At 35.7% G+C, this 27,247-nt stretch overlaps 1 protein-coding gene across 1 annotated transcript in view; it reads left to right on the top strand.

The window, feature by feature from the left end:
- RSPO2 (R-spondin 2) overlaps positions 1-24,512 on the top strand; it is a 156,934-nt gene extending 132,422 nt beyond the window's left edge. The window contains 1 exon segment of the mRNA XM_037803013.1: positions 22,605-24,512. Within this exon segment, the coding sequence (XP_037658941.1) occupies positions 22,605-22,720 (116 nt within the window). The 3' untranslated portion in view covers positions 22,721-24,512.
- The last annotated feature ends 2,735 nt before the right edge of the window (positions 24,513-27,247 follow it).

Below are 27,247 nucleotides of genomic sequence, written 5' to 3'. Positions count from 1 at the left end.
GTCCCCTCTCTACTTAAAAACAGACTCACAAAGAACAGTTTACATGTATATATAACATCTTCTTTTTATTATTTAGGGAATGTCACAGTTGGATTTTAGATTTAATATCTGGCTATGTGGAAACTTCTCTGCTGGGGTGATAAAAAGAAAAATTAAGTAAATGCATCTTATCTGACAACTTTTTCCTACGACTTTCCTAGTTCTGTTCTATACAACTGTTATGGGGCAAGGGCCACAAAATACTCTGAAGCTTCCTCCAGTCACTTGCTTCATGTTAATTGTTTATTACTAGTTTTGGGTAACAGGACTATTCTCTGCAAATTCTGTTCTATTTTATTTGATTTCATTTCTCCATTTTTTAGAACAGGATTTGTTTCTGTGGCTTGATACACAAAAAAAGGATTCTGTTAATATTTGAGTGCCAAGATTCCAAATATAAAGTAATTCAGTGTGATAACATTCATGTTTTGACAGTACTTAGAGGCAAAATAAAGGAGGTTTGTGTCAAAAATGTACTGCAAATCTCAAATTACCAAGGGCATTACTGGACTTTGGCTATCTTGGAGCCAGAAGTACTGCAAAACTATGATTTTGAGGATATTTGAAGAATAAAGACCCACTTTATATTAATATTCCTTTTTTCTCTAAAGGAAATAGCACTAATTTGAAGAGAGCTAGTGTATACAAAGTAACCCTTGTCCATTGTTGCTATCAATTTTAAATACAAGATTAAGAAGAATTAGTATGTAGTTTAAACCTTAAATTTTGTGTCTTATACCTTAATTTCATGTCATAGGTTTTTAATGGGAGTGATCCAAACTGTTTTGTTCATGGGTAAAGTGCTATTATGTTTCCATAAATGTTAGATTTTATGGATGCCTTAAAACAAATTAGCACAGTTTGGTTAAAATAGCTGCCTAAATGATGAGAAACAAATTGGATTATAAAATCCTACTTGGTAGTTAAGCATGTCCGTTAGTTAAGTTAAGGATTTGAACCATGTCATACAGTCATGGGATGAAAAATGACACACGGTGGTCAAGCCAAGTGCCTGGAAGGAAGGCCCGCTTCAGCGCGTGTGTCTACTGCTGATCTGCCGGGCGGCGCATGTGCCCTTCTGACAATAATCCAGTTTCTCCAAGTGTGAGATCATAGTTGTATATTTCAAAAGGCTTTATTGAGTACCCACCATGAGTTTAGATGACTTATTTAGGCATGAAGCAACATACTTGGAAATCATTACAAAACCAAGACCATATAATTTTAGTGTGCTGGTGTTTGTTTTTCAACTTGTGGTTCAGAAGGCATCTGCATATCATGAAAACCCTAGTGGTAGTAGGGTGTAACGAAGGACATTTTTTTAGATCAGATGTTTGAGTCTACCTTCAGAGTTCATCAACAGTGAGTAAGCAGATGAAGGAGACTTGCTGCTTCAGTGCTTAGGGACAATGGAAAATACTGCAATTAGAGTGACAGAGATCAGGATAACAAACCTACAAAGTTTAATTCCTATTCCTTATTTCAAATCCAGTATCCTATACCCCACTCCTCCTTTACTTTTTAAGATCTTAGACAACCAGGCAATATAGCATGCTGTGTATGAATGCAAGCTCTGGAGTTCATATCCAGACACCTTTACTTAATGGCTTTGTGAACTTGACAGTTACTTAACATCTCTAATCCTTACTTTCTCCGTCTGTAAAATGATGATAATCCTACCTCAGAAGTTATAATGATTACTAAGTGGGTTAATATGCGTGAAATGTTTGGCTAAGTACTAGAGCACATATTAATATTAACTAATAATGATGTTGGTAACAGTCCACGTAAAGAATGTAAATAAAACAATCTTAATGGTACTGGGTGATCTAGAGAAGTGGTTCTCAAACCAAGGAGAGAGCATTAGAATCACCTGGAGGACTTAAAATTAGATAGGAAGATAGATGGATACATAGATTCTTTCTGTGGATGCTATTAGCTGAATTGGGGTCTGGTGACCTGTAGTTTTAGAGAGTTCTTCCTAGGTGCTTATCATGCAGCCTGACTTTGTAGCATCATGAAGCAATAGTGACAGATTCACTATAGGATAACACTGTGAGTAGGAAAAGGGCAAAAGTGTGCTTCCTCAAGTTTCTGGAAGATACTTGGTTCTCTGTGTGCATTTCAATGTTAGTCTTAATTCTTTAATTAGGAACTGTCCCTCTCTTGTACATTACTATATAGGAATGGGTGTGTATATTCCCACAGGCAACATTTTTCCTCTCTAGCAGACATATCTTGTCTTATACCTTCTTTATAAGTCAGAGTCATGCTTTTCATCTCTCTTCATAGTGGGAAACCTACTGAGTAGGGGCAGAAGAAATCAAAAGGAGAAAAGCAGTGTGTGCCTGTTAAAACTTTCCTACAACCTATGCTAGATACTTTTAAGGAAAGAGTCTGTGTGTGTGTGTGTGTTTTGAGTAGTGCCCTTTGGAAATTTTGAAAACTTGGTCAAATGTTTTCTACTTTAGCAAAAACTGACCCCATTTATCTTGCATAATCTATCTCTTCAAGCTTGTAGTTATTGAAAAATTTCTCTGTCTTCTATCAATTCTTAGCCAAGAGAAGTATGGACATTATTTGCTTATTTGGGTGCTGTTCTTTGAGTTTGTGTATTTAAAGCTTGTGAAGGAGCCAAGTCACAGGATCTGGCTGGCTTTCAGCTGCTAAACAGGGGGCATGCAACTTGCCATTGGTCCCCAACTGAGAGAATTGAGGATGTAATTTCTTTTTGGTAAACATCCATCCTGAAGTGAATTTACCTCCTCTGCACATTTGTTTTCCTTTGGGTGCTTTTCTTTTGTTGCACGATCCTCTCTTTGCTGGACACAAGTACACTGTAGTGTTACTTATACTCTTCCAAAACAATGTAAAATTACTTTTGCTAAGCTGTTTGAGACAGGATGCAAAATGAATCCCATCCAAATCAGCAGTTATCATCCACCAGAGGTAGAAAGAGCAACTTCTAATATGAGGCAGATAACTAACTGTCTTTGGCGTGACAGCTGGCATAGCACTGCCTGGACTTGGGACTTAGAACAGAATCTGGCTATGTGGCCAGACCGTCCTTGTGGTCTGGCTCTGAGTTAGATTGTTTTATGTGGTTGGTTTAAAGAAGGCTAATAGGATCTATTCTTGCTCTTTGGTTTTCATTGATATGTATGTGTGTGCATGTGTATGTATTTGTGTGGATAGATATAGATATGTATGTATAAATATAATTTAAAAAAAATTATCATCATTGCCACCATCATCACCACTTTTTTACCACTACCACCCACTACCACCAGTAACATCTGAGTGCTCACTTTTTGCCATGATCTGTGCTAAACATGTCACTGCATTTTCTTCTTTAATCATGATACCAACTTTTTGTGGTGGTAACTATTGTTTCTTATATTCAGTAGATGAGAAACTGAGCCTTAGAGAATATGCCAGTCATGAGGCTTTGGAGAAGTTCAGGGGTCAGAGCTGAGATTTAAACTGGGGCTCTCAGTCTCCAAAGAGTATGTTTTGAACCTCTGTGCTATATTGTTTTCCTGAACTGAGATGATCATTGGAAAGTATCCACTTTGGAAACTCATCCCTTGTAAGTTCTCCATACTTTAAAAAAATTTGGAATGGCACATCTCCCAGTTCCATTACTTTTGTATAGTCTAAGTACCTTCAGTAAAGGGAATCAAATGGATAGGCTAGAAGCACAGTGTTGGAGAAATCTTTACATAATCTGGCAAGGCTAAATTTTTATTCTCTTGTTTAAAATAAATATGACATTTCAAAAGAATAGGCAGTTTGTGTTTCTATAAAGCTAATTATTTATGCAAACTTTGTCAGCTAAGCAGTACATCTGTTAACTATACTTTTAAAAGGGTAAAGGATGACTGATAAGGTTTAAAGAACATCAAGATAATATGGAACCTGGTGGCCAACTCTTTCTGTCTCTGAAAAACTGTACTTAAATAACAACAGAAGGGGGTTTGGAGTTCAGAAAATCAAGAGCTCCTTGGTTCTTAGTTATTAAAAATATATACTTATTCTTCTTGGTTCTCTAAAATAGTTTTCCAGGATAGATGGTATAGTCATTTCAGGACAGACAGATGGAGTAGATGGGCCCTCAAGTTGTTGTCGAGTAATGTAATTTTTTTTTTTTTTGGTCTGCATTTAATACTCCTGATTATTCAGGAGATTTTTTTAGAATTTCGCATTTGCCATTGGTATAAACAAAACAGAATTGGACTTGCAAGGTGTTCTCAGTCATGTAAACTTTTGTTGCACTTTTTCTGTCTAATACAAAGTATTTGAACATACTTTGATCAGTGATCACTACCCTTTGGTATAGAATGGTATCTGGATGGATTTTGTCCTTACCATCACCCCTCCTGACTTCTCCTTAAAATACTTGTAAGGATGGAATAGATAACACTGTAAACCAAAACCACTTATCAACCTGTATCACAATCCAGAAGGAAGTTCCAACAACTAAATGACACAAAGCACTGATTTGAAACTGTAAGTAGAGGGTCATTTGTGTTATGCCGGTAGTGACTGTGCCTGGTGAAAGCTAAAGAATGGCAGATGTCCTTTTTTTTTTTTTTTTTTTTTTTGCATGCCTTTTTGTATCATAACAACAACAGAATAATTATACCTAATAGTGATTACTTAGATTACTTATTCCAGATATTGTATTAAGTATATTAACTAATTTCATTATTTCAATGATTCCATAGAATAGGCACTGTTATTATTCCTGATTTCCAGATGAGGAAGTGGAGGCATAGAAATGATAAATGTTAGCTGTGTGATTTGGAGCAAGTTAAGTAGTGGAGCCAGACTTTGAATCCAGGCATTCTGGTTCTGGAGTCTTATGGTCCTAATCACGATGCTAAACTGCCTCTGAAGCCAGATTCTTCTTTCCTGTACCTTGCTCTCTAAAACCTACTGGTACTGCTTTTCCTACAAATACTCCCCGATTCCCAGAAGACAAATACATAGGAAGTAGGTGGCATGTTGTATCCTAGAAGGTGTGGTTCCCTTAAGTGCTACAAGTCAGAGGGATGATGGAAAAGAACCCTGGTGGTAGTGAATGCTTAAGGTTATAATTTATTTCCCTTTGATATTGTGAGAAGATTCCGTTTTAGTTGAGAGTTGCAGTTGAGTAAGGCTGTAAACATTGGGGTTAGGTTGGGGTGTGGGCAAATCAGGAGCTCTTCACCTGTCGGAATGAAAATGGAGTTTAATCAGCACCTGGTTGGGCAGAGAAGGGTCCAGGGGCAGCCACACAATTCGTCTCTCGGATCTGAGTAAACTTGCACTTGTTTGAAGAAGAAAGAATGAATTTATGGAACAGCTCTTGTAGAGTAAGAGGGAAAATCATCCTGAACACTGAGCAAAGCTCATATTTCTGATTGCTGCATTATAAGAACAGAAGAAAATTTAGGAAGAAAAGACTTGTTTTCAATAGGATGTAGGGAAGACCATAAATCGGTTAGAAAACAAGTGAACAGACTGAGATAAAGGACAACAGGTTCAGGTTAAAGGGGATGTCCTTCAGGTGAGGTAAAGAATTGAAGGGAACCTAGAACTACAGTAACCCAATTGACATTTTCATTGGGGAATGCCAAGTAATAGAATTGATAATTTGTTCCTCTGTTAACAGCGCTTAAAAGTCCACATATTTAGTATGATCTCAGCTATGTCAGTAGCAAAATGAATAGAACAGTGGTTTGTAAAGAAATTTACAGAGGCTCTGGGTGGTGGAATTTGGGAAGGTTTTTATTTACTTTATTACTATGCATTGGGATTTTCCTCCAAGTATTGTCTAAAGTTTACATGTTGTCTTAAAATTCTGAAAAAAAATATTTTCAAACAATTGCATTTCATGTGTTATACTATTTCATTTACATAAAAGAAAACATAGCTAAGTGACAGAAGGGAAATCTAAATATTAATATTGGTTTTTCTTCATTTTGAAATTATGGGTTTTTTTTTTTCCTATCACTACTTTATATATTTTATAAATTTTCCTAAATGAGAATGTATTTTTTTGTAATGAGAAGCAACATATTTGAAAGCAAATAACAACTATTCATCATTTATGAACAAATTTAGAAAATAAATTTGTGATATGCACTAACTTTTACAATATTGTTAAGTAAATAAAACTTAAGACTAGACCAAATGAGTGACTCTTTTAACTAGATCAGTTCTTTCTTAACTGGATTTCATGGAACATTAGTCAAGGAAATATCAATAAGTGATTCTAAATTTTAGAATGGGAACACTGGAACCTTTATGTATGTTATCACAATATATATGAGAAGAACTAAAACTCTTAGTATTTTGCAGACTTAGTGTTCTCAGTAACACAATTTGGGAACCTGCACTAATTATTTGTAACCTCTACCATGAAAGAGGTAGTAGCCCTTAATGTAAGTGTTTTATATAATATGTTTTCTTTGTTTAAAAACATTTTTTTCTAATGATACAATTTTGATATAGGCCAGGCTTACTGTTAGAAAAACTTAGTATAGAAACTTACAGAGGAAAAATAACCACTCCCCCTTATCTTACCATTCAAGAATAAGTGACATATTTTTCTTTCACTCTTTTTCCTAAATGTGTATATATAAAATTATCTGTGTAAATTTACTGGTTGAAATGAGTTCCTATAGTCTCTCTCACCTTTTTTTTTTAACCTATTTTAGATCAGAAGAATTTTTCTAGTCATTAAAAACTCACTACAGACATAAATTTAATGGCTATATAATCTATTTTATGGACATAAGTATTCACCAAACAATTCCCCCACTGTTGAACCTCTAAGATGAGTCCACATTTACTTATTATAGATAACTATCTATATAGATAACTGTGTTAAAATCCTTACTGCATTTTGAATATTTTTCTTAAGTCTTTTAATTGCAATAAATGACTCAAAGTGTATATACTTTTTGAGAAATTTGAGACAGCTCTTTGATGCATTTTAGAAAGGTTATATCACTTTATATTTGAACCAGACATATATGTGAATACTTCATTATTTTTAAATCTGTTCCATGTTTTAACTTATTGAATTTAATTTCAAATATAAAATTATACAGGTGTAGGCCGATTATAGTCGATAGTGTATAAAATTCCCACAAAGTGACACTTGAGGAAGGAACTCTACTTGTACAGCATTATGTATTCATATAACACTTAACAGTGGCTTATCTGTTTTCTACCTCTAAAATAAAACCTTTGTGGCACCAAAGAATGCTCATTATCTCAATGGAAAAGCAACAGTTTTTAAATCAATGTACTCAAATTCTGATATGCAGGGATAAATTTGGAAGAGAAATTATGTTGGAATACTACTTTTTTTATCTTCAGTGCTTAGAGCAAAATGCCATATGATCCAAATGTTGCCATTTTGTTTTTTTAACATCTCCATGGAGACTTTCCCTTGAGAATCATATTTTTAGACCCTCCTTATGACTGAGTCTCTTTGGAGTTTCTATAATGGAAACCCTTTGGATGGACTCTAAGACAAAGCAGTCTGTGTGTGTGTATCTGGAGTATTAACTTTATTTTATTTTATTTTATTTTAATTAGAGAAGTTTTGGGTTTACAAGACAATCATGCATAAAATATGGGAGTCCCATATACCACCCTATTGTTAACAGCTTGCATTGGTGTGGTACATTTGTTACAACTGATGAAAGCACATTTTTATACTTCTGCTACTAACTATAGTCCATGGTTTAACATAGGGTTTACTGTTTGTATTTGTGCAGTTCCATGGATTTTTAAAAATTTTTATTCTAGTACCATATGTACAACCCAACATTTCCATCCTTAACCATTCACATTCAGATATATATATTTCAGTGCTGTTAATTATGTTGACAAAGTTGTGCTACTGTCATAACCATCCATTACCAAAACATTTCCATCATTCCAAATAGGAACTCTGTACATTTTAAGCCTTAACTCTCTATTCCCCACCCCGCACCATAGATCTGACTCTGAGATTGCTTATTCTAATTATTTTGTATTAGTGAGATCATAAAATATTTGTCCTTTTGTGTCTTTATAGTAATTTATAAGCTATAACAAGTACCGTAAGTCTTCAAAAATCATATTCTACCATTGGAAGTGATCTTAGTGAATTATTTTCTAAATGAGAAGTTATCTAGAAAATGATCCCCCAGGCCAATCTGTTTTTGAGTTGAGCAGTAGCTATAATAATTACTCATTTCTAAATTCTACATAGTTTTGAAGTCTTAGGAAAGAAAGAGAACCAGCACTTCACATCTGGCAGTTGCCCCCCCCCATCCCTCCCTCCCTCCTTTCCCTCCGTCTCTCTTTCTCTCACTCTTTCCTTCCCTCTCTGCCTACACAACTTGCCTCATCCAGATTTTTGGTTGTTTTAATATTTTGTTTATAAATAGATAAACCAGGAGAGAAGTCCTAAGTCATGCCCTGACCTTGGTTAATAGGGATTACTTCCTCTTATTTTATGGTGTAAAAATCTGGACCCCAAAAGAAGACTTGCTTTTAAGTGTAAAATGTTCTTTCCAGAGCCAGAAAAATAGCTTTAATTATGACTCCAAGCCATAAACTTTTACTATAGGAATTTGTATTCTTCTTGAGTTTATCATTTTTAATTCTGCAGAATTTTTAGTTTTATTTTTAAAGAAACTTGCAGTTTGTAGGTCAATAATCCTAAAAAAAATAATAATTTTACTAGAATGAACACACATACTTACATGGGAAGAAACTGTCCTCTCACTGTTGTACCCACATATATTCGGTGGAAGTGTATTTTTGAGCTGTGCATACACCCATGAACACACACATGAATCTTAAACTGTACAGTCTATACAGTTTTTAAGGTGGCTTACTTCATTGCTGTTGAGTCTTTCTGTGATCCATAATGTAAGAGTAAACGAAGGGTAATTAAAATACTGCTGTGGTTGCCTTTCAAAGAGACTTATTTTACATTAGAATCAATTTAGTTTTTAATAGGGCATTTAGATGATAAGCCCTGGACATTGTTTTGATGGAATTTTTAATTTTTCTTTAGAAAAACTTGTAGAGCACATTAATTAAAGGTGATTAAGATATATATATATTTTACCATTTTATATAAAGTATTCAAATATAAGTATTAATCTTATTAAACTTTTATCACCCACACATTTTGTCTGTTATGTTTTAGAATCAAACTGATTGCGAATGACTGCTAGAAGACTCCTAATTCATTCCTTGTCTTCCAACTGAGTTTTTCCTAAGCTAGTGTCAGAAAAATGGTTGCCTAATTTTTGAAAATAGTAAAAAAAAGGAAAGCTTCTTCACATCTGTTTTCAGTAATTCTGTTTCTAACTACCCGAATAGATAATGGAGTTATTGTGGCTATCTTATAGCTATGTACGTATAATTTTATCTATTTTTGTTTGGGGACTTAGTGAAAGGTAGAAAACAGTTCTATTTTTAAAAGGTAATTTTTTTTTTTTTTTTTTAAATTCTGAAAGCATTGCTATCTTTACTTGTTTCTTGGCAAAGTCTTCTCGAGTGTTTCGTAAAAGTCCTTATTCGTTTTAGTAAGGTTTTCATTTTTGGTGCCCTCATTTGGATCTTCTGGCTTAAATTGTCAGAAGCCAACTGGAACACAGGACATGTGCAGTGCTATGCCCATTGCCTCGGCCCCAGCGCCCGGGACTATTTCTATTTCGAGTTAAGTGCACACACGTTTAACTCACTGCACTGATGGCGTTTAGCTCAAGTTTCAGCACAGGCCCTAGATTCTGCCCTGCTGAGAGGGTGAAGAGTTGGTCTTGTACAACATGGTAATAGCTCACTGATGTTCTTTACATTGTTTTTCTTCTTGACCTCCGGTGCTTTCTCTCACTGAAATTATAACAGTAGTTTGGAATGCTTATATCCTCAGGTATCTGGTTCAGTGTCATTTATTTGAAATCATTTCTATAGCATCTTAAATTTTCTTCTGTTATTTGTGACGTTTTCAGGTTTCTCATGCATCCTCTTTAGCAGCTAAAGACAACTGATAAGAACATAGGGATATAAGCCTGCCAATAAACCATGCTTGGCAAACATATTACAGATATTTATTGCATATATATGTGTGTCTGCACATGTGTAGTAGCTTCCTCTGACTTCAGTTTATGTTTTATGTTTAACAGTCTACATACTCTTTTCTGGAGAGTGAAGTACCACTTTCAGTTGAGGAGAAATAAACCCATTTTATTAAACATTAGACTGTAAAAAAATAATTAGCCATACTCTGCTGTTTTAATATCTGGCCATCACAGACAAAGATATTAGGATTTAAAATAATCCAGCAAATGGTAGAATTTTTTGAAACCTTAGGCTCATGATGTCTCTCATAATCATGAGGGGTATTGAACGTGTTGTTTAGAGTTCTTTGTCAAATGATTTTCCCCTAGTTGAACCCTGTTGCTGCTGCTTGGATAGTTGACAGAGATTGTAAAGTGACCAAAGCATTGGCCTTCCCTTTATTTATAGATAGAGATTATTTACTTTGGCAAATGTTTGTTTAGTTTCCTTTTGTCCAGTAAAATTAACAAGGAATATATGCACTTGGTCATCCCAGTCCTGTATCAAACCATCAATGGCTTCAGGCTCCATTATGAATTTAGTGGTCCAACTCTTAATGAAATGATCAGTCCACTGGGTTTGTGGTCATCTATGATTGAAGGGAAGATAGTAACACTGACCTCCTCCTTGTACCCTTGCTTCCTGGTTATATCTTTTACTCTTTGGAGATTACATTTATTACCTTTATAGCCATTATTGCATAATGGATAAGAGGGCAAGCTTTGGGGCCAGGCCACCTGAGTTCGAATCTGAACTCAACTACTTATTGGCTGTGTCATCTTTGTTAGGTTACTTAACCTCTCTGATCCTCAGTTTCCTCCTCTGCAAAGTAGGGATAAAGATATTATCTGTTTCATAGGGGTATTTTCAGTATATGAGATGAGTTAACATATATAAAGCACCCAGACAATACCTGACACACAGCTAACACCTGTGTAATAATGGTGCTGATTTAATAATTTGGCAGAGACTTGTAGATAAGGTAGCACCTTCCTAAAAGAAGAAAAGAGACTTCATTCTTTCCCTCTTTCTGTGTACCACTAATAACATTGCAGCACCTCTGGTATTTGTACCACTCTGACTGAGGGATAGTTAGTTTTCTTGTCTTTGCAATTTTTGGACTACCAACTCTGTATCTGACTTAGGAAGAAGCCCCAAATTTGACAATAGTTTTAATTTTTTCAACTGCAATTTTATGTTATTTTTCTTTTTTGTACTTACTTAGAATTTATGTAAAGCAACTAGATTACTTCTCCAAACAGTACCTGTTTATTGAATAAATTGAGATATCCTTTTGAGCAAAGCATGTTCTGGAATATAACCGCAGGAGAAACAACGAATCTTCTGTAACTTGAATGATCTATATCAACATCTCGGCTTGAGCCCTTTTTCCAAGTGTGTACATACCTCTGACCCTGGGACAGCTTAATCTCTGCTCCATTCTTCTTGGGCATCACTCACAGACAGAACCTTGGGGACAGAGTCCAGTCAGAATGTGGTTTGCTTCATATCACATCTGAGAAGGCATATTCTCAGCAGAATTGGTAAGAAGGTTGCAGTTTGTTTTCAGGCATTGTCTCGTAACACTTCCTTCTTTATCCTGTTCCAAATTCTGCCTACACCCTTCTCAGCAGAGCTTTATGCTCTAGACTTGCATGCAATCTTAACTTTACACTGAATCCCCTCCGAAGCCTAAAAGAAATTCTGGGCTTTCCCTCCAAGTCCCATTCAGGAGCCTGTATATGGCTAAGGAACCTATATTTAAAAAAAAAAAAAAAAAAAAAAAAAGTTTCCTGGAGGATTCCCCTACCTCTGGCCTATGGCTGGCTTTTGGGAACCACAGCTCTAAACCTTTATAGACAGCCAGCTGAAAAATAAGCAACCTCTGATTTCTCCTCCCCTTGGGTTTTGCTGGGGGTACACTGTTGATACTGAGTTGGAACTGCTAAATGTGTTCCTTGACCCCAGGAAACTGAGGCTTTGAATGCCTTAACCCCCAGAAATAATTAAATGTGAGAATCATGGGTTGTAGGCCAGGCTCATTGGGGAGCTAATATGGCCCAAGGGAACCCCAATACTTTGTGAGAGATTGGGCAGGAATGCTGATGCCTTTCTCCAGTCTAATATTTATTTATTAATTTGTTTGTTCAGCAGCCATTTAAATGATTATGAGATTAAAGTCCCTTTGCCAGGCACAAGGGATCCAAAGAGTACAGTGGAGAGCGTAGGTTTTAGAATCTGCCAGATGTTAGTTTGAATCATTGCCGAGCTATGTGATTTTGAACTATTTACTTAACTTCTTTAAACCTATTTCCTCATCGACAAAATGGAAATAATGCTTACCTTGCGGGTTGCTGTAAGGAATAGAAATAATACACAGAAAGCACCTCACATGATGCTATAATTTATTTCACTTTTACATGCCAGGTATAGTATTTGAAGTTTATACACATTCTCACAGCAGTGCAGATGTAGGCATCATTGCAATTACCATTTTATAAATGAGGAAACTGAGCTTTAAAGTAGTAAGTGGTCCAATATCACTAGCTTCTATGTGGCAGGTGGAGAAACAAGAGCTGTCTGACCCGTAGACTTAACTTATCCTCGGTGACTGCCCCGTCAAGTGTCATGTGACTCTTCCCCAGCCCCCAGCCTAGACCTGGTTGTGACCCATCCACGAGCTGGCCGGGCATCCGTGACTCGGGTTTAGTTTGTGAGGGTGGGCAAGGCATAATGAATTCCTCTCTTGGGAAAATGCAGTTACATGAGGGAGGTGAGCTGAAAGATCATGGAGTTTACTGAGGGCCAGGGTAGCCCACAAAAAAAACATTTCGAAGCTGATGTTGAGGGTGGAAGCCATGAGGGAGCCCAGAGGAGTAAGAGTTTGTTTTACAGTGGCAGACAGCGACCACAGAGCTTTGGTTCCGGACCATGTTCAATATTTAGATGTAGCCCGCATATCTTTGCTCTGACTCCCCTTATTAGTTAAGGTATATTTGAGTGAATAATCTATAACACATTCCTAGAAGGACTGTACTGCAGCATTCTGTGGCATATGTTGGCATCAAATTGTAGCCATTTTAAATTATTCACAAGCTTGTAGCCCATGATATATATGCAAACATAAAATTTCACCAGAGAGTGGTAAATTTACAGTGATGGAGGTTCAATGTGGTACAGGGGCACCGAGGAAGAAATGTATTTATGATCCTTTTCAGATCCTTCTCCTTTGTTGAAAGTCTTCAGGTAAAGCCTGCCACTTAGGTGAGCTGTAGGCTTGAACCGATAACCCATGATCTTGCATAGCTACCACGTAGAAACCATCGTTAGCTTTCTTCTCACTCGCCTATGTGTCTTCAAGTTCCATAGAAATTGTGTTGAATCCAAATTAAATAAATGTTTGCCATAGGATGATAGTCCTAAATGTCATTTCTTGGACATTTTTTTTTCATTTAGTTAATGGTTATTGATTTATGACCAAGAAGAAGGTATCAAAGCCTCTTGATCTAATGGAATTATCTTAAAAGGTACCTTCCATTAGAGGATGAAGTCAGTTATGGAGGAACTTGAAATTCTTTTCTGGTTATCTCATACCTCCTAATCAAATGAAATAGTTGTATCATTTTCTCTATAAATCATGATGGTTTTCTGACTTAATTTAGTCATGCCAAATGAGCCTGACTGTTTTCTGTGAATTTTATTTCTTTTGAATAAATTTAGGGTGAGTAGCTACACAGCATTCTGGAAGCATGGATTGAATACTTGAAATTTTTTCTCATTCAATTAAATGAGAATGTATATAAAACATTTACAGTGCATGGCATATGGTAGAAATGTTGGCTACCTCATCCTACCTTGGAAATTTTATACTTTGCTTCTTGTTACAAGGTAAGAAGAATAAACTATCTATACCTTAGACAAGTTGTTATTTATGCAGGACTTAACAGTTCATAAAAGATTTTCACAGTAGTGCTGAGGTCAATGATCTCATACAAATTGGGCAGAGATAATATTAGCCATCTTCTAATGCTTCTAGGCCTGCCTTGTAAAATAACTCTAACTGTGCACTTATCCAGTAACATTTAAAGCAGTGAAGGTATATAAGAGAGAGAATGAATCCTGTGTTCTAAGCCCAGCTCTGCTACTAGTTAGCTGTAGGAACTTGGGCCAGTCACTCTAGTTTTTTATGCCTCAGTTGTCTCATTCTGAAGTCATTTTGCAAAGTTGGATCAGAGCAGGGGTTGGTAAGTGTCCACTATACTCGCTGTCTTTCCATCCTCTCCAACCCTGCCAACTGGTTGAGGTGCTGTGAGGCCAACTCTTATCAGAATCCCATGTCAGGAATCACCACACAACTGTCACCTTTCGTACTTGATACGAAATCCGTGTGCACTTCCTGGACCAGAAGATACTGAAAGTCATTTTTAGTCTTTTAACTTCTTTACATAAGACACCAAGAAAAGGATTTTACAGGTAGCTTATGTTAATTTCTACATTAAAAAAAATGGCAATCTAGGTTTGTGAATAATGCTTTTTTCCATAAATCACTGGGTAGCAAATTCATCTTTTTCTTCCTTCTCTCATCAGCCCCTGCCACCGTCAAATGTCTTTTTAAAAGCAGTACTATTATATTTCTCCTTTTGCTGCTCTTGGGTGTTGTTACTTACTCTTTATTACGCTACAGAGCTTACCTTTGGCTAGAAGCCTTAAAAAAAAAAAAAAGGAAGAAAGAAAAAGAAAAAAAAAAAGGCTTCCAATTGGATTTAAAAGAGTATTTAACCTAAAAGCACCTCCTAACCTAAAGCACCACCCATGTGCAGTGTCCCGCTGTAGACTATGAACAGATTATGTAGTATCACAGGGACATTTTCAGAAAGTTTCCAAATTTCGGCTAGGGCGCAAAACAAACTGAAGAATGAAACTTAGAAAACAGTGACAATTAAGAGACTAGGAGACAAAAAAATAATTAAAATTACTCATCAAAAAATGCAAAATACTGCATCTATGAAACAATGTGTTGCAATATAAAGGAATATTTTGACAAGATACAGAAACTAAAAAACTGATAGTTGAAATTACAAATTCAATACCAGATTCATAAGGGGCAGTCAGAGATGAACAATAGAAGAGCTAATCATAAGATTAATTCAGCCAATCCAGTATCTGGTTAATGCCAGAAAGAAGAGAGAAGTCTCAGAGGGAAGAAGCTTTATCAAAGAAGGAATACAAACAACTTACTGTTTTGTTTGTGTCAATTTGAGTTGGTTTTTCTTTCATGTGCAATAGAAAGATTCCCAGCTGGTTGTTGGAGGAAAGTTCCGGAAAGATGACAGCTCGGAAGCGCTCCATGTTAGGGTGGCATGGAGATTTACTGGTTATTGTTGAGAGAGCAATTTTGGTGGAGTGGTAGTGGGGAGGCCAGAGCAGTCTGAGGAGTGAATGTAAAGTTAGGGGGTGAAGATACTTCATGAGCATACAATTCTTTCAAGAAGTTTTATAGTAAAGAAGAGAGAAATCAACCAATAGCAAAGTTTAAGGGAAGATATTTTTTTCAAGGAAAGAGACACTAGGGCAAGTTTGTATGCTAATAAAAAGAAAAGTAAATAAAAAGAGAAAGTGACTTGAAAAAAAAAAAAGAGTATTTAAGGTTAGAGCCCCAAAGCTTCCCTTTACTTTTTTTTTTAAACCACAAGTAATTGTACATTAAAAGTGAGTTATTGCCCCCTTGTGGTAGAATTTTGTATTTATTTTCTAACTCAAATGAAATTGTGGAATTGTGTGGTATCCACTACTTTGAAACTGTCCTTTCAATGAACCTAAAATATTTATGAAAAGAAATTTGAATTTTTTGAAACTTCTTCTCCATTTTTATTCTCATTTACCTTTCAACTCCGTAGAATTCTGTTTTTGAACTGATTTTTTTTTAAGATACTAGATATTTAAGAGCTTAAGTTAAATCAGCTGTAGTGCCCAACATTATATGGAACAAGCCCAAGTCTCATTCACATTGTTTTGCTGTTGTCGCTATTCTTTAAATGAGTTGGTAGAGGTGTAGAAAGATCTCGTTCATCCTTTAAAAGTCATGTTATTCACTTGAAGAACAATGATTTTCTTCAAAGCTATAAACTGAGGACGGTTTAAAATACCACGTGCAGGAAATCTTATGGTGATTTAATTAATTCATAAAAGTTTAGATCATCTTCACGAAAAGCTTTTCTATTTTCATCATTTTGAATATAAAACAAGATTTAAAAATCTAACTGGACTTCTGACAACAAAATAGGTAACAGACCTCATACCTAACAAAGTGTCTTATATAAGAAGAGGTTGAAGTCTGAAAGACTAAAAAAATCCATTTTCTGTAATTCTTTTTACAATAAAAATATGGCAAACTTTTATAGATAGAAAAACAGTTAAACATAGTGGCTTCAAATTCAATCAAATTGGCTTTTTGAATTAGGTTTTACAAATTAGTGTAAAACTTTTTAGGTGCTAAATATTATGATTTTGATATTCTGAATGATGTTTGGATGTTTAGAGTCCGTTTTGTCTATTTTTTTTTCTTTTGTATAATTGTCACCCTCTACTCGTGGCCTTGCAAGAGGAGCAGCTACTTGAAAGTTATTTCTAGATTGTGTGTAGATTTTTAAAGTCCATGTAGTTTCCTAAAGATAAAATGATCAAATGACCGCTTGGAAGATTTTGAAAATTATTACTTGAAATTTAAGATGCCAAATAAGTGCTCCTTAGTAGGTAGCTTGTTGTTACCTTTCAATACTTGAACCGTTTGTTTGTTTGTCTCTGGATTATTTTTTTTCTCAAAGAAAATTTGATCAGAGCCATCAAACAACCATTGAAAGAACAGATGCTGCCAGTTCCTTCAAAAGACAGCTATCTCTCTGTGAAATGTCTTTAGTGAAAAGAAGAGGTGTCATTAAAAATGCCACTTATGAAACTTTGCACTATGAACAAGGTACCAAAATTGACTAGTTTGCCTTATTCTTTCTAGCTTATCCTCTCCTCTGACTCCCCAGCTGATGTAAAAATGAATGAATAAATAAATATCAATGTGTGTTTTTCTGAATGATTATTGGCAGTAGGCAGATTTTTGTCTTAGGCTAAGTGGAACATACCAGTCTGTGCAGATCACAGGCGTGTTCATCATATTTGCCCACTTGGATTCCTTTTTGGATTTAAAAAAAAGTTTCATGAATTAGCATCCAGACTGAATGATGTGTTTAGGGTAGTAATTCTTGAACTTTTATATCTGAGATCCAGTTCTCATTGATCATGCCACTAAAGAATCATTTACCACCACAGTAGGAATGCTTTGGTTTTACAGGCTTTTGTTATACTCATTTATGATGAGTTTTAAGGCCTGCAATTGTACTACTTTGGGGAATACATTTAATTGCCATGGCCTTAAAATGTAAAAGACTTCAATTTGTACTTGAAAGTACTTTTTACTGCCTCAGTAATCATAAAACAAAAAAGGCTATGAAAGATTGTAGTAGGACATTTAGGTAATTTACAGTCATTTCAGTATCATAGCAAACCTCTCTTTGTGTAAGTCTTTGTTCAGGTTTAGATTATTTTCCTGGGATAGACTCCTGGATCTGAGTCAGAAGTTATGAATATTTTCAGCGCTTTTGTGCACATTGCCAAATAGTTTTTCAGAGAGGTTGTATCAATTTTATATCCTCATAATGCATTCTGATGTCTATCTCACCACATTCTCACCAGCTTTAGGTATTTTCACTTTTATGAATCATTGTGGTGTCATCTCATTTTATCTGACAGTTTTAATTGTGAGACTTGATTGTTTAAATATATTTGAGTTTTTATTTCCTTCATGAATTGTATTTAGGTCTTTGTCTATTTTCATATGAGCTTTTAAAATATTTTAGGGACCAGCTGGCACTTGTCCAGAGAATCATTAATCACTGTTAAATAAATAAATCTTTGTTGCTGCTCATTCTTAAGCAAGCTCAGGTTGCCCATTTGAGAAAAAGAAATAACACAATTGCGATTCACATCACAACTCGGTCCTTGTGATGTGAGATGTGGAAGTAACCTTTTATATTCTGCTCCAGAGTGTCCCCTGAAATAGCAAGATTCACCAGGTTGTTGGTGACACCAGCTTCTTGTCTCTCAGTTTTTGCTGCTTTGGAGGATTCCCGAATCACTTTGAGGTGATTCCCAAGTCTCCATGGTGAATTTCTTAAATGTAATGAGGCCCAAGTTTCAAGTCAGAGTATCATAAACATATCCTCAAAATTTGTTAAAAATTGGTCCTGGTTTCAGGTTGTGACTGTGACAAGGGTAATTACCATTAATTAGGTTTGTCATAATTGTGACTTACTCTCTGGTTTTTTTAGTTTACAGACTCACACTCCAGTTTAATACACATACACACATATACATATAAAAGCTTAGAAGCTTTTATCTTTTTTTATATAGTCACAGCTACTGAATTTTTCTTCTATTTTCTTTCATTGTCTTTAACTTTAGAAAGTCATTCTCTCAAAAGAAATACTTAGTAATCATTAAGCAACTCCTAGACAGCTTCTGTGCCTTACTGATGGGTGTACAAGAACCATTGTTCACCAGATGGAGACCTTTCTTGAATTGGGGAGCATGTGAAAGAATGAAATCAGTGTCTGGCTAGCAACAGAGTCAGTATTTGCACAGCTTCATGTAATTTGTGAGTCTTCCCGATATCTCAGTTCAAAAATAATCTACCCTATTTCTGATTCTAATAGCAGTAATCTATAGCTGGACCTTAGGAGTATTTCCATAAGGGACAATTCACCTTTCTCTGTAGGGGAGTTGGTAGGTTATCCTGTTGGACCATTTCCACATGTGTGTAAGTTAATGTAATTATGTTGGTTAGAGTGTGGCTTTGTTAGTATCTTTCTAACTTTTTTCATTTTGATGATAATCTTTCTTTTACCAGAGATATTTTGCACATCTCCTTTTCATCCTGGGAACATAACCTTTTTTATGTTGTATCTCGTAACTTTCCTGTGAAAGATGACTAAAGCATTTCCTTTTTATAAATGTAGAAATTGAGTCACAAGTTAGCATCTTACCAGACATCTGTTACAAGACAATGCCTAGCTCTTAGGATCCTCTCCCATGCAAGGACGTTCTTTATTAAACCACACTGTCTTCCTTAAAAGCTGTAGGTAATATCTGTACCAAGTGCTATTCTTGTGTCCATATAACAGAGCTGCAAAGATCTGTGTAGACCAGATTCTGCCTGATCATGAAGAAACTCACTCAGTAGTGGTTTGGCAAGACGCATTCTTCAAGCACTCAGGATAAAGGGGGGCGGAATTTGTCATTGGAGTTGGACATGCCTGGAGGCTGACAATTTTTGATAAAACTCAAAACCCTTTCTTTTAATCTTGGGCAGTATGTGTTTTAAGTAATCTCTAGAGAACAACAAAGTAAGAACGTTGAATCTATGAGTTGAATAGCACTTTGGATAACTGGCATCTTGTCTCTAAATGATTCCTGTATGTCCACAGATGTAAAGAAGTTGGAAACATAAATTAACATGCCTTTATGTCCAATATAACTTATTTTTCAAATATATAGGTAACAGGGATGTATTTTTTGTTAGTTTTGATCTTGATTAATTTTCTTAACTTTGAAGATCTTAGTGAAGTCGGAAGAAAATGTAAGTCCCTTTCTATTCCTTACGTTATGCTGTTTTAATTGTTTTTTTTTTTTTTTTTGTCTTTGAGTTGGGCTTAATGTCAGAACAACCTACCATGGACCACGAAATTGTTTCATTCAATTGAGACTTATACATGGTCAAAGTTTGGCTGACCATCTTAATTCTTTGGTATTTGCAATATATCTTATATGAGAAATGGTATTGACCAAAAACACAACCAACCAATAGCAAAACACAAAAGTTTCACTGAAAATAGAATTTTAGGCAGGAGTCTTAGGGTTGTAATTAGAGCTCCCCAAATACCTGTAGTTGAAACCCGTACCACATAACTTTATGCTAAAGGAATAATGATAGTTTGAAGCATTGTGGAATTTTTGGCCAAGATACAAACTGCTCTATGTAAATATTGACTAATTTGCCTATTCCAAAATATCATATCCGCTAGCAAGGCCATTTGATATTGACAATTACCTCAAAGTAACATATTAGGTAAATGACACCAAATTGACTGTCTTAAAATGAGTTTCCAGTCATTTAACATAGATTTGCTGTTAGTGAAAAGTAAAACACATTTAACTTTCAACTACATTATTTATTTGAACAACTGAACTTGTGAATGTGAAAGGCTTTAACATGTATTTAGTACATTTTTATTTTAGCAGAACACATTTTAAAATCTCATAATATTAGCATTATTTTTCCATTCACTTCATTTTAATTTGCTTTTAAAAGAAAGCCCAGGCTTTATATGCATTTAAAATATATAATCAATAATTTTTTAAACTAAAGATTTTTGTTGTTTATTTAGAGAAAATATATAACTAAGAAACTTTTCATGAAACTTTGAATTTGGAACTTCTTTTAAAATATGCTATGTTAAGTATTTCATCTCTTGCCCTTATAAGGTGTGTCTCATCATTAGACATAATGTTACTAAATAGCTGCAACTTTACAACTTCTTTGATTAATGATGGCTTGGACTAAGTTTTCATTGGGTAGCGTTAACTAGGTTTGAAGATGGCAAAATGCCATTATAAAATTAATGCCAGAATTTAATGAGAAGCAGAAGTTAACTTCAAGGGCCTTTATAATATAATATGGGGGCATGATCATGTTGTCATTATTTTAATGTAGTGTCCCATGAAAGGTAAGTTATTCTTTTTTATCTTTTTTTTATCTTGATAAAGATTTTTACTCAGCAGACATTTATTGAATATTGACTATGTCCCTGCCACTGTGCTAGGGTCTTAAGGAGTGAGAGAGTTCTCCATCCTCAAACAGAACGGACCCTTTCTGATCAGTAAGAGCAGAAATGCAAAATACCTCTCTTGTTTTAGATGTTTCATGGCCTCCCTTTATCTAGTATGATGCTGGATTTCTAAGGCATTTATCTCGCTCACCTATGGTTTATTTTTCATTCCTTAGATCAGCTACCTTCTTTATTGTCTGGACTGAAAAGCTGGCCAGTGATGTTTTTGTGATGAAAGGGTCTGGGATATTGAGTTTCTTACCTTAGATGTGGGAAGGTTGGAGAACATGGATAAGAATTTACTGTTCTATTTGTGGTCCTGATTACTGTGGTAATTAAGAGCTACAATAATAGCTAAGTTATAGGAAGAGGTAACTTCGATTTTATAGAACTACCCAACAAAATCAGAAGTAGGGCAGGTAGGAGAGGAAGAACAGTTGACAGTAGAATTCTTTTCAGTCCGTCCAGGAAGACTCTTCCTGTATTGAAAGTGCCTGGTAGTGACGTGCCTTCTGTAAAATGTAGGTGACCCTTAAACCCCTTTTCAGCACTAAAATTCCATGACTCATGTTTAGAAGGCAATTTGTTTAAAAAAATGCCTTAGGTCTTTATAATTTTTCTTTATTCTTTTTCTCTAAATCATATGTATACTTTCAAAGAAATGGTGAGACCTTGCAAAGTAAGACTATAAACCATAACCACAGGAAGCAAAGGGAGAACTAACTGCATCCAGAAACTCCTGATAGAAGAATTCCTCAACTATGTAGCATGTGGTTCTAGGCTTCCTAGTGGTGAAGGCAAAAAGGAGAAACAGGATAAGTTGGTGTGATCGGTAGTAAAATACATACCACCAGTTCATCAGAACACGCAAGCATTTTCCTTGCTCTCAATAACAGCAAATTTTCAGATTTACATGAAAAGCCATAAGCCACATAATGAATGATGTCCTCATGAATTTTTATAGAAAATAAAGAAGTATTCCACCATATGTCATTTCATGTATTAGCCTTTGGAGAACACGACAGGAATAACGTTAAAAAAGCAAGATGTTTTTTTTCTCCCCTGCGGCAGAGAGAGGGGGGTTTGAAACTTCTGGTATATGTGCCATAGATAGATGCTTATTTTCTTTTGACCCACTGACATATGGGGCAGTAGAAAGATGTAAAGATGTCTAGTAAAGGGTAGCATTGTTAAAAGTAGGAGGGGATAAATGGAATTTTTGTGGCAGGATGATATTTGCAAGACTGATCAGGCCACTGGGAGGTTTAAAAAATGCCAGTGCCCTGTAACAGGAAGATCAGTCTCTGTTTTAGACAGCATATCCAATTTAGTAAATTATTATTATTCCGTCAAAATTAATGTGAACAATTTTCTCTTTGAGGTTGCTTTTTCCATAGGTGATGTTTTCCAGATGGGCTTTTCATAAAACCCTCAATGCTTTGTGTTTTCTTTCACAGAAAAAAGAGCCTTTTTCTGACATCTCATTTCTGTCTTCCTTTCTCCCCTTTGTAGGGAAGAGAACACAAAAGGCAAAGGAGAAGAGGAACAAGAAGAAGAAGAAGAAACTGATAGAAAGAGCCCAGGAGCAACACAGTGTGTTCCTAGCTACAGACAAAGCTAACCAGTAAAATAAAAGACAAATTGGTGGATTTGGTGGAGGGGGGGTTGTTTCTGCAAAACTGCACAAAGCTACTCTCTGCTCCTGCACACTGGTGTACAGCATTTGTCCTGCTTTGACTAGGTATCTGTTCCCAGTAACTTTGTGAAAGGAAGAGCTGCAGTGTGGTTTCTGTGTTATTTATAACTTTGATTTGAATCTGGAGACTGTGAAGGCATGAGTTCATTGACCTGAATCAGTGGAAGCAGACATCGTGTACAACATGTGACTTGGCTCCGGGTCTGCTGAGAGAGTCTTTCCCTGGCACCGTGGAGATGCAAGGGGTATAAGGCCGCAGACCACCTTTGGAGAATGGACTTGTGCATATTTATGTGAAAGAAGATGCTTGGCAGGCAAAGTGCTATTTCACTTGTGACCTTTATTTCCCACCTTCTGCATTTTCAAGGGTAAATGTGTGTGGATATCTGCTTAGTGTTAGCACACGTTGTTCTCAGCATCTGTTACCTTCAAAACTGTGTGCGATGAAACTGCTTTTAGCTGGTGATCTGCTTCAGGAATTCCTGCTGAGTTCCACAGCAACACTAATATGTACATATTCTTCTGGGGCTACATATAAACCTCTTATTTACTGTATATTTATGCTTTCTTACGTGTAACAAGTCATACCTGGTTAATATTATATCACTTTGTTTCTAGTGGTCCCTAGCCATTGTCTAGTAAATGACTGTTCTAGTTTTGCAAATTGACAGATGGTTTGTTGCCCCTTGAAACTTTCTTTCTTTTCTTTTTTTTTGTGGGTTTATTTCTCATTGTAAGGGTAGGATAAGCTAGTTCGTACATGTAGTCAGATGAGCAGTGTCAAAGAGTTTGAATATCTGCAGACCTTCCTCCCACCACCTCTTCCCCCACTGATAAAGCAGCATGCAACATCTGGTGATCACTCAAAATGCCCTTTGGGTCAAAGATGTGATGACTGTATGAAGTACAACTGAAGCATGAGGAATTACATGCGGTAACTTATAGTACTCATCATGCAATGTCACAGACCCACTAGAGAATTTTTCAAACTTTTATTTGTGACTTTTATATATATATTTAATTTAAAGCCATCACTGATTTGCAAGAACAGGGTATTTATCAACATTGTAAATTGGTTATCATAGAGGTTACCATCATAAGACCAGGCATAGAATTTGAAGGGAAAACTGGTTGAATTCCCACAACTGCTGGTCAGATCTTAAATTTCCATTGATCCAGAATCTATTTCCCATCCAAGGCTGAGTGAGAAACTATATGGAGACTGCCCAGGTAACCCTGGAGCAGCTGTTTGGAAAACATCATCATCCACTTGGAGAAACTGGTTCTTAGAGGCTGTGAATTGGCTTCTTATTTCTAAAAGAACCATTATCTTCCTGGCTGTTCCACAAAAGGAAAGAGTTGCGGATTTTGAGGGAAAAAAAGCAAGGTAAAGCCTTTTTCTCACCTTGCATTGGCAAAACTACCTCTTCAGCATTTTTGTTTTACTGTTGAGTCAAAAGCGTCTTACCAATAAGTATAAATGTCATATACATTGTTATGAAAATAATATTGCTATGAGATAATAAGCCATATATGAATGTTGTATACAACTTTAGGGTTTGCACTTAATCCTAAAGGGTTCACCTCTGTTCATGTCTATTTACACTACATTCCTGTTTACTAAGGGAGTGGGGTCTCCTTTATATAGTGCTTCATTGTTAATAAGTCAATACCTGTTCTGGTTCTGGGATGTTCTTTTTGTGCATTAAAACATTACAAAATTATTGTTTTGTGGAAACTTTCTTTTCTTTAGAGATAAATTTAGGAAAGGGCAATAATGTTAGATTTTATTTTTCAAGCTAAAAATAGTTTAATATGGGGAAGTAGATGTGGAATAAGTCTTTTGGGATCTGTTAATAAAAATGTTTCTTGTCAACTCTGCCCCAAATAATAGTCCTCAAAAAAAAAAAAAAGACATTATTAAAAACTACATTGGGTATTATATCTAAGATGCTAGTTTAGCTGTAGGTTATATTACAATATAGTGGATAAGAGTGGGGATTTTAGACCCAGACTGCTTGGGTTCAAATCCAGGTTCTGACAGTAGCCTAGGACAAATTACTTAATCTCTCCAGGCCTTAATTTCCTCATCTGTGAAATGGAGATAACAATACTATGTCATAGAGTTGGAGTTTAAGGATTAAATTTGGTAAAATATGTAAATACAGTCATCAAAGCATGGTATATACTAAAAACTACACAAGTAGTTGTATGTATTAATTACCTCTTGGATATTTAATTCTTTCAAAAATATTCATTTTTCATCATAAAATTAGAATATATGCATGAAAGTGTCAGTTCCTGTCAATCTGTTTACTTGATGCCTGGACATTATTTGCTTAAATTTTATTATGGGAATTGCTTTATATCTATTTGGTTTCTCAGTCTCCTGTTTATAATGTGTACACACTATACACACATACACACACATATATTTACACACTATAATACTATACATACCCTACAGTGTAATTTATAGCTTCAGGGTAATTAGGCAAAGTTTGGGGACAGTCTGGTGGTTTTCAACAAATAGCCGTACCATTCCTATACTTGATACAGTGTATAAATAGAATATAGGAAACTAGCTTTCTTCCCTAAATTTTCAGGTAGCTTAGCTTCCATTAACAATGGGACTACTAGTTTGTCAATTAAGTGTAAAGATCAGCATTTTGGAAAAAGCAATTTTATGAAAATATTGTCTTTTTTCAAGATGCTAGTGATAGTGTTAAACAAGTTCATTCAGCAGTTTGTGCACTGTGGATACTTACTTGATACTACCATGTTAGAAAAAACAGAATTAATAACCCTGTAAATAGGTCTGCATCTTGACAACCTCACCCATCTAGGTTCTTCATACAGTGAATTGAATGCAAGAGATTGGTTATGCAGGTGATGCAAGATACAAGAAACCAAAACAGACTGCAAGACAACCCAGAGATCAGCAACAGCAGGAAGCCACTATTGTTCCTGGGGTAAGAGGGATAACAGGAAGATGTTTCCAGAGCCCAGAAGGCAAGGGCACTCAGCTAGAGCTAGGAGTCTTAACTGGGCTAGTGCTACACCCACAGAGGAAGCTGGGACCAAGGACAGAAGGCTCTACCAGTGACTGTCATTACCCAAACCTTCCCAGAAGCCAGTGGGTAAGGGAGCCTGGGTAATGTAGTGAGATGCAGACTAGCACAAGAGAAAGGCAGAGAATGGATCCAGTGACTGAAAGTCAAAACAATTCCTCTTCCTGACTTCCCTATTTCATAGTTTAACCAATTAAGTAGGTAAAAGATATTAAGACACTTGTACTCGTCATTTGCTCTCCTGTTCCCTACATCTAATCAGTTACTAAATTACCTCAGAAACATCTCTATCCCCACTTCTTCACTTTCTTTGTCCAGACTTCAGGCCTGATCCTCTTTGTCTTTTAAGTGGACTGTACCATTATTCCTAAATATCATTCTTGCTCCCAGCTTCATTTACTCCAATTGTTCCTTTATATTTCTAACACTTATTTTTATATTAACATATTTATTCTGCCATTCTTTTGTTTAAATACCTCCCTGTTGATTGCAGAAAAACAATGGTTAAAAATTTGACATGAAATTTAGTGCCCTTTTAACTCCATTTCATCCTTATAGCTTTCAGAGATTAAGAAAAAAAACTGCAGGAGCTGCTATGATAGTTGTAAAGCCAATCATCAAGGGTTCCTTTTTGGAAAACTTGGACATGCTCAGCATAGTGGTTGAATCAAGAAGGCAGACATGTAAGGACAAGGATGGCTACAAAAGTGCATGGGCATGGTACTGGCACAAAGATAGACATATTGATCAATGGAATTGAATTGAGAATTCAGAGATAGACCCCCAGATCTATGGCTGACTGATCTTTGATAAGGCCCCCAAAATCACTGAACTGGGACATAACAGTCTTTTCAACAAATGGGGCTGGGAGAGTTGGATATCCATATCCAAAAGAATGAAAGAGGACCCCTACCTCACACCCTACACAAAAAATAACTCAAAGTGGATCAAAGACCTCAATATAAAAGATAGTACCATAAAACTCCTAGAAGATAATGTAGGGAAACATCTTCAAGACCTTGTATTAGGCGGCCACTTCCTAGACTTTACACCCAAAGCATAAGCAACAAAAGAAAAAATAGATAAATGGGAACTCCTCAAGCTCAGAAGTTTCTGTACCTCAAAGGAATTTGTCAAAAAGGTGAAGAGGCAGCCAACTCAATGGGAAAAAGTTTTTGGAAACCATGTATCTGACAAAAGACTGATACCTTGCATATATAAAGAAATCCTGCAACTCAATGACAATAGTACAGACAGCCCAATTACAAAATGGGCAAAAGATATGAAGACAGTTCTCTAAAGAGGAAATACAAATGGCCAAGAAACACATGAAAAGATGTTCAGCTTCACTAGCTATTAGAGAAAGATGCAAATTTAAGACCACAATG

This window comes from Choloepus didactylus, chromosome 14 (assembly GCF_015220235.1).
Source record: "Choloepus didactylus isolate mChoDid1 chromosome 14, mChoDid1.pri, whole genome shotgun sequence".
NCBI classification, from domain to species: domain Eukaryota; kingdom Metazoa; phylum Chordata; class Mammalia; order Pilosa; family Megalonychidae; genus Choloepus; species Choloepus didactylus.
Note: the sequence above shows the minus strand (reverse complement) of the source record. Positions and strands in the feature narration are given on the sequence as shown.